Below are 15,360 nucleotides of genomic sequence, written 5' to 3' on the forward strand. Positions count from 1 at the left end.
GATTATGCGGGTGAAACTGCGGGACGCAGCTAGTAGTTTTAAAGAAATGCCTACCTTTTCACAATACTCGCTACTAGCGATATTCGCCAATAATTTGTGTAAAGCTGGTGATGTAGCTTGAACATACAAGAGAGCTGTAAATGTATTACCAGGTGTAGAAGGAGGGGCGATAAGAGGTATCGATGGTGCGGGAAGGGGAATTGTAGAAGGGGAGACGGCCAAAGGAGGTTCAGGAGCAGACACTCCTAGGGGTAGGTGAGCGCGCGAATCGCCATAATTGGCCAATGTGCCCAGAGCTCCTGGTGACGTATTCCATATCAATGCTTCACGGTGTCGTGATGTTCTATGTATCATTATTCTTTCTAATATTATCTAAAAAAGTAAAAAAAAACTATTGATTTTCTATAAATGAACAAAAATAATATCTTGGAAGGTCCATTAAAAAACAGAGAAACTGAATTTTAAGACATACAATGACATAGAAAAGACAGAAATTACTCTTTAAACGAGTATCTATACGAGTAAAAGGACATTCAGTTCAGATTTTGTAAAAAAAATGAATTAAATAACCATGCTTTATTGATAGAATCAACTTAATTTTCTCATTTGCTATTATATAGAGTATATGTACAGAAGTTATTAAATCCGGGCGATACTAGTCAGGATAATAAAGCCATGAAATTATTGTAATCACCAATTCTGGATAAGTGTACAAAGTTTTAATAGAAACTGTTTGTTTAAAAACAATACTAAGAGTCAGTTACACACAAAAATACAGAAGAAGCTAATAAAAGCATGACCATTAACTACTTTATACAAGAACTGATTTGAATGTTTATATTGACGAATGGGCAAATAAGAGTGGTAAAATACACAAAGGTTCTCTACGTACATTTGAAGATGTTTTTAATTATTTATATTAAACTTATATTATATACCTCAATAGTTGTGAATACAATTTTCTCTATTGACGAAAAATATTGTTCCCAAAGAAGTTGTGTTTGCTGTCTTAGAGCAAGAACACGCTCAGGAGGCACTGAGCGTACAAGCTCTGGTACCTGTAATATATATAAAGTCACATTGTAATTTTTAAGATTTTATGTCCAAAAATATGGTTAAAGAGCATAAATTTTTTAATTTTTTTACTTGTAACAAAAGACGTTCGTCAGCCCATATGACTGCACGGCGCCAATCAATTCGTTCATCAAATGGTAACCTCCACCCATTACTTAACAGTACTGGAACACAACCTGCTGCCAATGCTTCTAGAAAACGATATGATCCAAGACGTCTTCCTCTTGCAACAAGACAAAATGTTGAATTTGCTAATAGTTGTTCATAGTCAAATCTGAAATAATTTATAAAATATGTGTGTGTTATCTCAATCAATAATACCAAGTATATGAACTGAACCAGATGAATCAACAGAGGCAAAAAAACATGTCAGTTAAAAAAGCTATATTCTGTCTTGTAAAGCAAAGCAAAGCCAAAAAAGAGAAATTTCATAAAACAGTTTTAAATTGAACTCAATTACAACCAAGGCAACAACTGATCAAATCAAAAATATTTACTCATATTTATGTTGACTGTATTTTATGTAAACTAATCATTATAGGTCAATTCTCACCACACTATTAATTGCCAAGACAATTTTTTACACCAATGTGATACTAGTTAGTATTGTGGATCAAAGATGTGCAATAATGCGATATGCAAATCTATTGTTATTAGTAGTAGTTACTCAAAGATCATTTATTATTGTTGGCTTAGGTTTACCATAATAAATAATAAATGCACTTTGAGGAAACATAATGAATATACCAAAGCATATTTTGTGATATCTATATGTATAAAAGAAAGTTGTGTTAGTTACACTATTTATAACTCAAGAATGGCTAAACCGATTAGGTTGAAATTTGGTACAGAGATAGTTTTAGACCCGAGAAAGGACATAGGATAGTTTTTATCCCGAAAATCTAACGGGAACGGGAACTTTGTCAGTAACCTCCCCGAGTCTATCTTATCTGTGACTATGCAGGCAAAGCCGCGGGCGGAATGCTAGTATGTAATAAATGTCACATAAGAAGACATACTTGTCATATTCTTTGTTGTCTTCATCACATCTTTCATCCCTTAAATCTTTCCATGACTTTCCATGTCTGCAAGTAGTGACTAAAATAAGGTTATTGCCATCATGCAGGTGCCATAATGAGTTTCTTGTTTCACTACCAATTCCATGTACATAACGTTTTCCTTTGAATGCAAGCAAATGACGCCTAGGTGCAGGGAAAGGGTTACTTGTAGCAGCTGGAGGAGCTCCACCACGTTCTGGATGCTCCTTGTGAAATAATGGCAAAGAAATATCAAAACCTTCTCTGAATAATGCTTCAGATGCACTAGCTCGAGCCATAATTGCTTCACCTGGATCAAACCCTAAAGCACCTTCTGAATAATCTGGCCAAGTTCCTGCATATAAATTAAATATCAAATGATTACGCCCATTTTTCCAGTGTGGCAAGTGAAATAATCGTGATCCAACATCAGTTACATGTTCAGACGACAGGGGATCTGCATCTAGAGTATCCACAGCAGGTATGAACAAGCATGCCTCAGAGGGGTCACGAGTAGCGTATCTAGATTCACGAATAACTGACAGAACTTTTCTATATGTAGCACTAACAGGACCATCAGTTGGATACACATAAACTTTAGGATCATTTCCGCAATTAGTAAAATCGAAACACGTTTCCATACGGCATGATTTCCTAGTAAAGTCAGGATTCCGTTTCTGACGTGAAGGTGCTTCAGATAGTTCCTCAAGAGTAGCAAATGATGGTAAATTATTACGATGGTTCTTTTGTAGACTCTCAGACTTAAAACGATAACCTCCTATATAACAATATAACATTAAAATAAGAGATACAGTAAGTAATATGTATCGCTTTTTTGCTTGCATTGTAACTTTCTCTTTAAAAATGTTTTGTTTGTCGTATGTGTATCATCGTGACTTCATTATTTTTGTTTTATACATAATTTTATAAGATAATGCATTTATTGGATCATTAATATTATGAACGTATTTTATAATATAACTTTCTAGTAACGCTTATTATTTTTTAGCAGACAATAATTTATAAATTGTACATAAAATACTATTCAGGAAAGAATAATAACAACCATAACAACGAAGTTATAACTTATCATTGGTGATCATAGTTGGCGATCAACAATAGAATTGACAATTGACATTTGACATCTCTTTGATTGACATTTGACATTAACTGTCAACACAGATTATGTACTAGGTTAGTAGATAGATATAGGTTACATCTATGCACAGTACTTGTACTTATAATTCTGTGACAGTACTGTGGCATATGCGCTTGTTACACTGCACTGAATTTTGTCTTTTTAATACAACTTAGAGTACATACATGAACTAAATTCAGTGAAATGTAATAAATAATAAATAATAGCTGTGGTCCGTTAAACTATCTCTCTTTCATATTTAAAGACCTATCCATTGACATATTTAGTTACATATACGCAATTTATAATAAAATGTGCTTGTAAGTTGAACCTATTATTGGTCTAGTACCATTACAATTTTGTCAAAATCTGTCCAGTGGGTTTTATGTGATTGACGCATCAAACAGAAAAAACAGAAAAATAAATTAAATACCACTGTTTTGGTATCTATAAAACATTCATATTGCATAGCAATTACTTTTAACAGATGGTCGAGTCCTGTTTAATTGTATTCAAAGACTAACTTTCCGCCCGCGGCTTTTTTCGCGTGGACTACAATATGTACTTCGTGTATTGTTGCAGAAGTATATTAAATATTTATTTTTTACGACGATGACTATAGAGGTGTATATTTTTAGGCGTCAAGTATTAATTTCAGCCCAGTACATATTTAGAAAACTACGTTTACCACGCGTTCAGGAATGATCATCCGACAGTAGGTTACAAAAAGTAGGTGGTTCTCAATTTGACTGGTTTTTATTGGTTTACTATAGAACTATCGACTGGGTGAATCGATTTTGATAACCAACATTTTATTTGAAAGTTGATGCCTCCCATGTGGTCCCATTTAAATTAATTAGCCTAGCTCTGACAATTTGAAGGCGGCGTAGATAGATTTTTGTTAAAATGATTATATTTTTCTTTAGAAATACGATAAACATGCATTTCAATTTTATGTCTGTTCCCTGTGACATGGCTATCACTGATTCTCGTACACATATTGTGAAAACTTGTTATTCACTAAAAGTATGCTGTGAGTTGTGGCGATAAGCATACCAGTATATTTAAAGTGATAACGAAGTAAGTCTCTGATATTTAAACTCGGCGACGAAACCGTCGAAACACAGTGATTTTAGGGTATTGTGATAAATTAGAAACGAGTACCAGTTTAACATTATATAAATTTTATTGAATTACATATCACATGTAATAAGGACGCTTAAAATATGTATATAATCCCGTACCAGTTAACCGGAACTCACTTGCGTCATGCGTACAAACTAGTACGAATATGCGCTCATGTATGAAAACTATTACTATTAGCAGTCATCCTTGTGTGCAGACACTTGTATCTGCGTATTCGAGCTAATGTGCCTGACCAGTAAACAACACAAAAATGTGCAGTGATCATTATTATTTTTTTTATTTAACTTTTACTTAATTTTAGTTTTTAATTTTTATAACATTCAAATGCAGTATAAGAAATTTTAAAAGAGTAGAAAAACATCGCGACTTGAAACCGGGTTATTCGCCGAACCTTGTCACCCGAAGCTTACTCTTTCACGCGAAAACCTATAATAAATACTTGCTTTTGCTCACGGGTTCGTCCGCACAGCTAGTTATATGGGAACAAAATTAACACGTATTTTACAATCATTACATCTTTACATTCAATTAGTAATTTTTATGTCACACTTTGGTTTCTGTACATTTTGGTTGGTAAAAATATTTAATATTGCACGACAGTCAGGATATAACTCATAATGCAATCGTTGAATACCCCTATTGGTTCTTTTCAGAACACCCTGATCCTTAAGTACCATGTCAAGTGCTTTTTCTTCAGTTAAATTGGGTAGTTCGGAAGCCACTATTTTGAGGTCACAAAGTGGAGCTCCATCCACCTATAGATTAAAATTAATTAATTAAAATAATTTGAATCGGTACATTATTTTAATAATTTAAATTCTGGCGTTACTGGGGTTTTGGTACAGCAGTAAGTAAATATTTTGTGTAGCATAATATGATAATAAATATTTTTGATAATAAACATTGGTATGTGATATTCGAGCACGCTTCGGTACATCCCCGGTGCCAGCTGGCACACCCCCACAGAAGACCGGCGTGAAATAGCATCCTACTGCGTTTCGTTCGGTGATTGCGGCATTCGGAGGTCCATATCCCAACCCTTCCCAGTCCTTTCCTTTATTCCTCTCGTCAATCCTTTCTTAATCCCTTTCCAATTTGAAGTCGGCAATCAATTTGTAGAGGCGTAAGTTATGCAATCGACCTTACGCCTCACTAAATGTTCATGGGCGGTGGCAGCGATTACCATTAGGCGACCCACGACCTCCATTGCTGACGATGACATAAAAAAAAAAATAATAAAATAATATATAAGTTTGAATACTACGCCATTATGATAATTAAACTAATATTGTTACCATATATGAACTTCATAACCTTCATACTCACTCTACATTGGAATGATAATTCAAAATCATTATCCACAACTGGCCACCTCTGAGATAAAACATCTCTATCCCACATAATTAATTTTGTGTTTTCTAAAACTCTGTTTGGAGCACTTTTAAAACCTGCCCAGAGTTCTGAGCAAAAGTGAGGTGTAACTGGGGATAGCATTATGATGAGTGATGCTAATGCCAACTCAAACTCCTTGCTTTTTGCAATTACATCACCTGGCACATTATTCTGAAAAAATAATATGGATTTATAAATTGATGCAGGGAAATAATGCATTTACTCCTCGTGGATGCATTAATATATTTGATCTAGCTTTCGTTTAAGTTCTAATTGTAAATCTAATCATTCTCTTATTCACCTGAAGATAATCGGAAATTAATTAAAATCAGCTCAGCAGTTTAGGTGTTCAGTGAGATATATGCACAAACAAATCATGTATGGAGGGTAGAATATTTATTACCACCTGAAGGGAAAGTATACATAGTATTGTAGACAGTAAATCTTAATCATAGAAAACATCTATTATTTTCGATAATAAAGAAAAGTACATTTAAAAAAAACCACTCCTGGGAATGGGAACCAACTAAAAAGTATGAATGAATAATAATATTTAATAATAATAATTGATATTTAATGATCATTATTTGTCTTTTTACTTTTGCTCAATATTTATCAGGAAGAATTCTGTCTACCACACCAGATGAACGAAATGCACTTCACATCAAACACATATGCATATTGTAATTAATAACACATAGAAATTAACTATCTGATGATGATCTTGTTAAAATTTTCTATTTGAACAACACATTGTTTTAAATGAAATCTATATAAATGACTTACCCTTAAAACATTAGTTAAACTCTGTAACTGAGATATTCCGACACTTAATTTTTGTGTATACTTAAAGTGGTAAGTTGATGTTGCAGTAAAATAGTTTCTGGCATTACTAATTTTTTTCTCATATTCATCAAAAGTCTCAGTTGATGAAGTATTATTGTCCATGTTTATATTATTTCTATGACTTAAAAACTCTCTCATTGTTATCCACAGTCTATGCTGCCAATTTAAAACACCTGGTAATGCTGAAAAAAAAAATTTATACAATTTGATAATAAATCAATGATCACTCATTTAAAGAAAACTACATAAAGATTTCAAACTAAATAATAATAAATAACTATATAAAAAATTGTCTTTACTTGCATCTGACCAACGTCTAGTTGTAGCAGGTGGTACATCTGCTAGTATAAGTAGTCTAGTAGTATCACAGCCATATGTTGATAACAGTGTTAAGGGATTTACCCCATTATACTTAGATTTACTCATTTTTTCCCATTGTACAGAGACAGCTTCTCCTGTCTTCTTCTCTACATATTTTTTGCCTATTTTTTCTACTTTTTCTGGTGATATGTATTTACCCGATGACTTAATTTTATATGACTGTCCCATTACCATTCCTTGAACTAAAAGTTTTTTAAATGGTTCATTAGTTGGGGTCCATCCAAGTGAATGTAAAAAGTAACTCATAAATCTAGCATAATATAAATGTAAAACAGCATGTTCCTTTCCACCAATGTAACAATGTACAGGGGTTTTGCCTTCTAATTTGTCTGGACTGAATGGTAACTTTGCATTTGAATTGTCTAAAAATCTATAATAATACCATGAGGAATCCACAAATGTGTCCATAGTATCTGTTTCTCGAGTAGCATCACCTTTACATTTTGGGCATTTACAACTTTTCCAGCTCTCCATTTTGGAAAAACAATTTCCTTTCAAAGGTTCATGTGGCAATTCCACAGGTAGGTCAGTATATGGTACAGGAACATTTCCACATTTTCCACAATTAATTATTGGTATTGGTGTCCCCCAATACCTTTGTCTAGATATCAACCAGTCCTTTAATTTTGAACTCACAAAGTAGCCACCACAACTTTTAGTTTTAGCAATATTAATAACCTTTTTGTTCTCTAATTCATAGTCTATAGTACAATAAGTTTTCTCAAGGGGAATTTTCAAAGATTCTGATATTTTTTTATCCTCAGTGTCAAGGGTTGGACACACTAAGTATGTATCTCTTCCTTCTGGATAGTTCACATTGTCAGTAACATAAACTTTGATCTCACATCCGGTAATTGGATTGTAACATAATAAGTTGTTTTTTTCATCAGGTGTTAATTCCTTTATAAAAACATTATCATTACTTATTGTTAAATATTCTGCATGGAGAAATTTGTAGGGATCTTGTGACCAGACCCCTATTGGTCTATTCACATCTTTTATTTTAAATTGTAAGGTTATCACTATACCATTACATTCACCAATCCAATGCTTTTGTAAATTTATTATATCTCTCCAATTCTCTAAAAGGTTACTATCAAGACCATCATATAGATCCTTAGCAAACTTAGTGGTTTTAATAAACCACTGAGTGAGAATTTTTTTCTCAACTTTTGCACCTGATCTCCATGAACATCCATTTTCATCAACTTGTTCATCAGCTAATACTGTCTTATCAATTGGATCCCAATTGACATTTGCCTAAAATCAAATAAAGAGTTTAGAATAAAGTCTGGCCATTTAAAAGATTTTGTAATTTGTATTATGTGAAATAACTATTTATACAATACCTTACTTTGGTATACTAATCCTTTTTCAAACAATTTTAAAAATATGTACTGAGTCCACTTATAGTAGTTAGGGTCACATGTTGATAACTCTCGGTTCCAATCAAAGTTAAACCCAAGTTCTATTAGTTGCTTTTTCATAGAATCTATATTTGTCTTTGTCCAAATATGGGGTTGAATATTATGTTCAATAGCAGCATTTTCAGCAGGTAATCCAAAAGCATCCCATCCCATTGGATGAATAACATTTTTTCCATTTAGTTTATAAAACCTAGCAATAGTATCAGATATAGAATATACTCTCACATGACCCATGTGTAAATTTCCTGATGGATAAGGAAACATGGGAAGTATATAAAAGCTGTCACTGCTGTTATTACTTTCGGTTTTCAGGACATCTTGAGACCAGTGCTTTTCGATTTGTAATTTTATTTCAGATGATATATTATTATCCTATGGGAACAAAAGTTTTAGAAAATAATACAAATTTATCATATAATACATTTTTTTATTTAACTTACCCACAATCCTAGGGAACTTTTATTTCTAGAGAAAATTATGTGAAATGTGGATTTACTACAACGTTTTATATATTTGTTCAACATGTTATTCTTATACAGCCAAGATTACACACAAATTAATTATTGAGGTTCAGATACTGTCGCAATTCATTCTATGCCTTATTATGAATAAGGTCTTTGAGTTCTATTTATTTTTAACGTACAGCATCAAATATGGTTTTATGTTAAGAGTTTAAAGCGTTATTAGTAAGACAGTAAAGAGCCCATGAGGAGTTCCTTATGCAGGTTCTTATTTTGATTCTAATAACTAATATAATCCAATTCAATATTTTAATTAATTCATAATTATGGTAGTACCGCGTTGCCAGTTGTCACAATTTTGGTTGGTATTTGGTAATGTTCTGCACAGATTAAGAACTAGTTACTTCACGTGTTGCCACCTCAACCTGGCCAGGGTGGTTTTCTTAAAAGGGGAACTCGGCGTTCTGAAAAGGGTCAGGGAATGGGCTAAATTTAATAAGTTGTGTGCAGTTTCCAATTTTTATATCCTACTAAATTAACATAAACATAAACTCGGTTCAGAGGTGCAAAGTATTAATGTCAATTATTTATTTATAACATGTTATGCGATAATAATATTTTTTTTATTTATTAAATAAACTAACTATTTTGGCCAACTCTAATGAGTTCGTAATATGAAATAATAGCGGCAACATTATTTTCAGTGTCGCATTTGCAGTAGATATGTGCCATTGTTGATGAAAAATCGATTTTTATTTAATCGGTTTTTTTAGTGTGAAAAATCGATTAATAAATAATCCAGTATTCTTAAGAATACTTAATCGAAACAATCGATTATTTCCATAATCGATTATTTTTTCACATTCCTAGTTTCGGGACTTCTTTTGTGACGACTCTAAACATTCTATTTTCATTTTCTGTGACTTCATTCGTGATCCTTAATTCTTCATTAAATCGATACCTAGTTTCGTTAACTAACGACGTTGCAGTGGGGATTATAAATATAAAATGGCTAAACCGAAGACCGAAGATGCGTCAGAAGATGCTAAAAAGATTGTAGATGATGCTAAAAACTTTATTGAAAAAGCCATTGCTGACATTGGAAAAACTTCAGCGACGAAACAGCTAATTTTAGGAACTGCGTCAGGATGGTAAGCATTGACTCATTACATTCTTTGTTTACATATGGAAGTAATAATGTTTAAACAAACTTAATAACAGGATTACAGGTTTCATCACAATGAAAATAGGAAAGATCGCCGCAGTTGGTTTAGGAGGCGGTGTCATATTGTTACACATTGCTAGTCAGAAAGGATTTATTGATATTAATTGGGATAAAATTAATAAGAAAGTGGACAAAATTACAGATAAAATAGAGAAAGAGGCTACTGGAAAATCACCCGATTGGATGGAAAAAGTAAGATTAAATGCGAGAAAACAATATACTTCAAAAATTATATTTTGATGAAAATGTTTATACTTGACTGCCACTATGATCTAAATCTATTTATATATATTGGAAACTTTTGTTACAGGTGTTATTATTTGCCAAAGATAATTCATATTATTCAGCAGGCTTTGCAGGAGGTTTCTTTTTTGGAATTGCTACTTCATGATTTTTGTTGTTATGTGAGTGTATCAGCATATGCTGTTAATTGAAGCAGTCAAGTATAAAATTAATTCAATATAAAATTGAAACTTTTTAATCTGTATCTATTATAATTCTACTACTTGAAAGAATTGTATTACTTTTTATTATATTTAAATTTCAAACTATTTTTCCCATTCTTTTTAGGTAGAGAGGTTTGTGGACCGAAAACTTGACAAAGCTGAGGAATTATTAAAGAAAAAAGAGAAAAAAGCCAAACACTGGTATAATAATTTTATTGGTGATGACCAGTACCGTGCTACAGAATCACATGTATTTTTAGCTTCCTTTGCAGCCGGTATGGCAATAGGTTTGCTTTGCGGCCAATAATTTTTTTCATATTCTTGTAAAATAACCTAAATATTATATTTAAGACATGTTCTCATAATGTTAATTAGATTTAGTCTAAACTTAGTAATTGAATAACAGTTCTTAAATTATTGTATTCCATTTAGTTACCTTGATCTAATAAGGATGTTTAAATAAATTGCTTAATCAAATAGTCAATTTTTATTCAGCTACATCCAATGTAAAATATGCAGTTTATTCATTGACACTTTTTTGTAATTGAAATGTTAATCCCAAAAAAACAAAATGCAGTTTTCAATGTTACTGCAAAAATAATTATACATTTATGTATCATTCACATTTTTATAAAGTGTGTAAAGGTCTTCAGTAGATAGATTTTCTAAATAATTTGTGTATTCCATAAGGTATAGTCTCTTAATACGAGTTGCAGCATCTGAATATTTTGATCTCTGTGTTACTGTTAAGCTCTCCCAGGGTTCTAGGTCTTCAGTATTTTTATTTATTATATAATAAAGCTCCTTTGTTGTTCTGGAATATCCAAAAAATAAAAGAAAATTAGTAAAAGTATGTTTATAAGTAATACAAATAATTATCTTAATTGCTGCATTTCTTGATACAGTTGTTAATGATTTGAACTCTTGTGACTTGGAAAGAATTTAGAAAAAAATACTTTTTTATAACAAAACATTAAACACATACCTGAATTGAGGTGGACATGGTTTAAGAATTGATGCATTAGGCCATTGTGATTCATTTTTTTCGTCATCTCTGTTTGTTCATTGATTCAATAATCCCATAGAAAACAGAGGAAAAACATAGAAAAACGAGATAATATCATTAACTTTAATATTGTTAAGGTCATTCCATTGCAAGCATAATCTACACTATTAATAAGCTGTTTGTTTGAATGTATCAATCACTGGAATCACTGGACAAATTTCAAAATTTTTTCACCATTGAAAATATACATGATCTCAAAGTGCTATGTATAGATGAGCTTATTATGTGGCTCAGACAATGCCAAGGTGGACCATTAGTATTAGATAAATATGAAAATATAGTGTCTCCCTGTAGTATATTCATCAAACAAGCCTTGTTACTTAAAAAAGTAATCCATTATAGAATTAAACTTTAAATGCCAATTTTCAAAAAGCCTTGATATATTTAATACAAAAGCAGATAAAATTAAAATACAGTTTTGAATTAAGAGTAATAAGAACTTACCGTTGCTGATGATCTACAGAACATATGCTCTGGTTGCTTTCATGAATGCTTTGGTTGTTTTCATTTTCTGACATTTGTGAGGTAATATTGCATACATCATCTACAGAGTGTGTTCTACTGATACAACTGTAACAATATTGTGTGGAAATTTGCATATTTTTAATAACAACTGTTATGGTTAAAATACAAAAAATATGCTATGAATTGAGAAACCTTATAATTTTAGAGAATGTTGGTTAAATATATTGTAAAATTAATAATGTACATTTATAACCATATATACCGTATTAATTTATTTATTCATAGGAGACAGGCAAAATATGTCAAATCGTTTAAGTCTAATAATTTAAATGAAGAATATCAATATTCAGGACAATTTTACAATAATTATAACTTTATTCAGTTGCTGTTATCATGTAGGCATCCGCTAAAAATGATTTTGATAAATTCTATCCTACAGGGTTTATATCAATGGGAAAGTTTGTGGGCAAAAGCTAGTTTAATAATAAATGTGACAAGTATTCAAAATTGCAAGCACACATAAAAGGAGTAATAGAAGTCTAGAAAATTGTACTGCTTTTTACTAATGAAACATCTCATTCTTATGGGAAAGTTAAAATTATTGTTACAAATCTATATTAATAAAGAGTTTGTTTGTTGGTTCTAAAAATTTCATAGATACTTGAAAAAGTGTACATAAATAAAAAACAGAATTGATTTTGAGTTTGAACACATTACTCTCATGCACTACTGGACAAATTTCAAAGATTATTTCACCATAAGATATACATCCATGAGCACCATGAGCAAAACCAGGGTGGACTGAGAGTATAATTGTAAAGCCAAAAATAATATAATAAAAGCTTAATATCTTAGAACCACATGGTGAACCCAATGATACATAATTATTTAATTTTCTCTTAAATTCTATTTTTAAATCCAAATTAAAAATAGAATTTAAATATTTTCTTATAATGCTTAATAGATATTATATTATCAACCTCAAAATTTTCTTTTTCTGTTTTTTTTTTTTGGATCATAATAAAAGCGAAATATTAGATTTCTTGTGGGTTAACTTACTCTATTTTTGTTTCGGGTATTTGATTTTTGTTTGAAAATGGTATGGTATTTCGCAATTTATCAGCAAACCGCTTTCGTAATTTTAGGTAACAATTTTCATACTTCATTGTCAATATTTTTCGCTTAGAAGAACTTAGATTTAACCATGATCTTGTTGCTTCTGCTACCAAACTTTTACGCTAAAATACAATAATTACATAAGAATTATATTATTTTGCAAAAACAACTTATAAAGGTTACTTATACTTAAGTGTTTCAAAATCATTAATGCTTACTTTGCTTATATTTTTATTGATGTTTCTTTTTTTACAGTAAAGTTGCACGTAATAACTTAAAACTGATTTTGGGAGCTTATTGTGTTCTTCACTCATTACGTACATATATTTTAGGTACCTTATTTATTTCTTAAAATAACGTTTGAAATTTGAATGTATATCTTCAATTCAATTTCAATTTTATTTTATGAATGGAATGTATATCTTTGTATCTTTTTATTATTTATCAATTGTCTTTGTATACGGGTAAATATAGTTCTTTTGTCTATAAGGATCATTTGGCACATGGATCACACTGGATGACACCCAAAGCTAGTTACTACATGACACTGTCAGGATAACGTAGATTATATTATATATTGAGTAACTATCTCTTAATCTGTGGATTATACACAAGATCAAACAGCTGGTACTGTGAATGATATTGGTCTTAAATAAATTTTGTCGACGCAAACATCTTCTGTTTCAGGAAAATTAGGCTACAATCAATTAAGCTAATTGTCTAATTTTAAAGAAAATTTACCATCTTTTCTTCATATAGAGTAGGACGGGAGCGATGTTGTTATGATTGCGTTATAATTAACTTATAAAGACAGTTTTGGGATGGGATAAGTAAAGTTATTGTAAATAGGAAAACATAACCGCATCAAACAACTGAATACATTCAACTACCCGTTGTATTATACTACTCATTGCATCAAACAATCCTACTATTCTTATATACTTCCTATCCTATCCTATCCTACTATCCTACTTCCTACTATCCCACTAATCCTACTTCCTACTATCCTTCCACTAATATTATAAATGCGAAAGTTTGTAAGGATGTGTGTGTGTTTGTTGCTCCTTCACGCAGAAACTACTGAACCGAGTACAATAAAATTTGGTACGTCCAGCTATCTGCTGGACAACTGGAATAACATATAGGCAACTTTTGAAGTGAAACTTCTTTAGAATCGTTGTGATTTCAAACCTCATGCAACGGAAAAAAGACAGGTAAGAGACGCAAATACAAAAATGTGTAGAATGAAGCCGGTAAAGAATGAGACAGAAATATACATACTATTCATATTTGGATGTGGTAGTCGAGCACGCTTCGGCACGAATTGGGCCAGCTCGCACCGGGGAAGTACCACACCCCCACAGAAAACCGGCGTGAAATAATAGCTTGCTATTGTGTTTCGTACGGTGAGTGGGGGAGCCGGAGGCCTATTTCCTTCTCCTAGCCCTTCCCAGTCCATTCCTTCTTTCCAGTCATCAATCCTTTCCTTATCCCTTATCCCTTAAAAGCGAGCAGCGCATTTTCAGAGGTCTAAGCCTTTACGAATGTTTATGGGCGGTGGTGATCGCTTACCATCAGGCGAACCACCTGCTCAGTTGCCCGCTATGACATAAAAAAAAAAAAAACTATTTTATATTATCGGTCTCTCCTCTTTGTTAAACAAATAAACTTTGTACTTATACTACTTTGTTATATATATTTATCTCATTCTTTTGTCGATTTATTGAAGTTTCACTTCTATCGTGTGTGAATCGCACACACACACCTTTTTCTTTTATCCCGATATTCCTACGGGATACGGACTTACGCGGGTGAAACCGCGGGGCGCAGCCAGTCCGTCAAAAAAGATGACAGCATTAATTACGAATTTCACCACGCGTCAAAAAGATCCTTGTAGCAACTGATACACTCTTGTAGCACTATACTACACATCACAGATACAAAAAAAAAAGTATACTCTGTGGTAGGTATATCACATTTCTAAACTGTCTTGTCAAAACTTAAACATGTCACAAAATTCACTTCACACTTGATCTGTGCAAATGAGGAATGAGAAATGTGAGAAAAAGCGCGGGAAACTTGAACGAGGCGGGAGCGTGTTTTTAAATTTAATTACTTATTTCAAGATATTTAATAATCA

At 32.0% G+C, this 15,360-nt stretch overlaps 4 protein-coding genes across 6 annotated transcripts in view; 1 reads left to right on the forward strand and 3 right to left on the reverse strand.

The window, feature by feature from the left end:
• Positions 1-3,228, reverse strand: part of LOC119829569 (exostosin-1) — a 7,901-nt gene extending 4,673 nt beyond the window's left edge. The window contains exons 1-4 of the mRNA XM_038352139.1: positions 2,094-3,228; positions 1,147-1,348; positions 939-1,058; positions 55-372 (exon numbers count right to left, since the gene is read on the reverse strand). Of these exons, the coding sequence (XP_038208067.1) occupies positions 55-372; positions 939-1,058; positions 1,147-1,348; positions 2,094-2,956 (1,503 nt within the window). The 5' untranslated portion in view covers positions 2,957-3,228. The remainder of the gene's footprint in view (positions 1-54; positions 373-938; positions 1,059-1,146; positions 1,349-2,093) is intronic.
• Positions 3,229-4,416: 1,188 nt separating this feature from the next.
• Positions 4,417-9,292, reverse strand: LOC119829511 (probable leucine--tRNA ligase, mitochondrial). The gene is made up of 6 exons (XM_038352055.1): positions 8,882-9,292; positions 8,364-8,813; positions 6,933-8,274; positions 6,574-6,815; positions 5,722-5,958; positions 4,417-5,150 (listed from the first exon to the last, which is right to left on the reverse strand). Exons 1-6 carry the CDS (start codon positions 8,963-8,965, stop codon positions 4,920-4,922), a joined length of 2,586 nt encoding a protein of 861 aa, XP_038207983.1. The 5' UTR covers positions 8,966-9,292; the 3' UTR covers positions 4,417-4,919.
• Positions 9,293-9,789: 497 nt separating this feature from the next.
• LOC119829598 (FUN14 domain-containing protein 1-like) lies at positions 9,790-11,047 on the forward strand. Of its 2 annotated transcripts, XM_038352184.1 has the most exons (4): positions 9,792-10,053; positions 10,124-10,319; positions 10,438-10,531; positions 10,698-10,754. In XM_038352184.1, the coding sequence occupies exons 1-3, from the start codon at positions 9,911-9,913 to the stop codon at positions 10,516-10,518; spliced, it is 420 nt and encodes a 139-aa protein (XP_038208112.1). In that variant the 5' UTR covers positions 9,792-9,910; the 3' UTR covers positions 10,519-10,531; positions 10,698-10,754. The 2 variants fall into 2 exon arrangements, with proteins under 2 accessions (XP_038208111.1, XP_038208112.1); XM_038352183.1 differs by lacking the exon at positions 10,438-10,531 and having other exon boundaries at positions 9,790-10,053; positions 10,698-11,047.
• Positions 10,881-13,763, reverse strand: LOC119829597. 2 transcript variants are annotated; one of them, XM_038352180.1, is made up of 6 exons: positions 13,637-13,763; positions 13,439-13,593; positions 13,164-13,342; positions 12,084-12,209; positions 11,559-11,627; positions 10,881-11,387 (listed from the first exon to the last, which is right to left on the reverse strand). In XM_038352180.1, the coding sequence occupies exons 2-6, from the start codon at positions 13,541-13,543 to the stop codon at positions 11,183-11,185; spliced, it is 684 nt and encodes a 227-aa protein (XP_038208108.1). In that variant the 5' UTR covers positions 13,544-13,593; positions 13,637-13,763; the 3' UTR covers positions 10,881-11,182. The 2 variants fall into 2 exon arrangements, with proteins under 2 accessions (XP_038208108.1, XP_038208110.1); XM_038352182.1 differs by lacking the exon at positions 13,637-13,763 and having other exon boundaries at positions 13,557-13,578.
• Positions 13,764-15,360: the final 1,597 nt, after the last annotated feature.

The sequence above is a fragment of the Zerene cesonia genome, chromosome 10 (assembly GCF_012273895.1).
Source record: "Zerene cesonia ecotype Mississippi chromosome 10, Zerene_cesonia_1.1, whole genome shotgun sequence".
NCBI lineage: Eukaryota > Metazoa > Arthropoda > Insecta > Lepidoptera > Pieridae > Zerene > Zerene cesonia.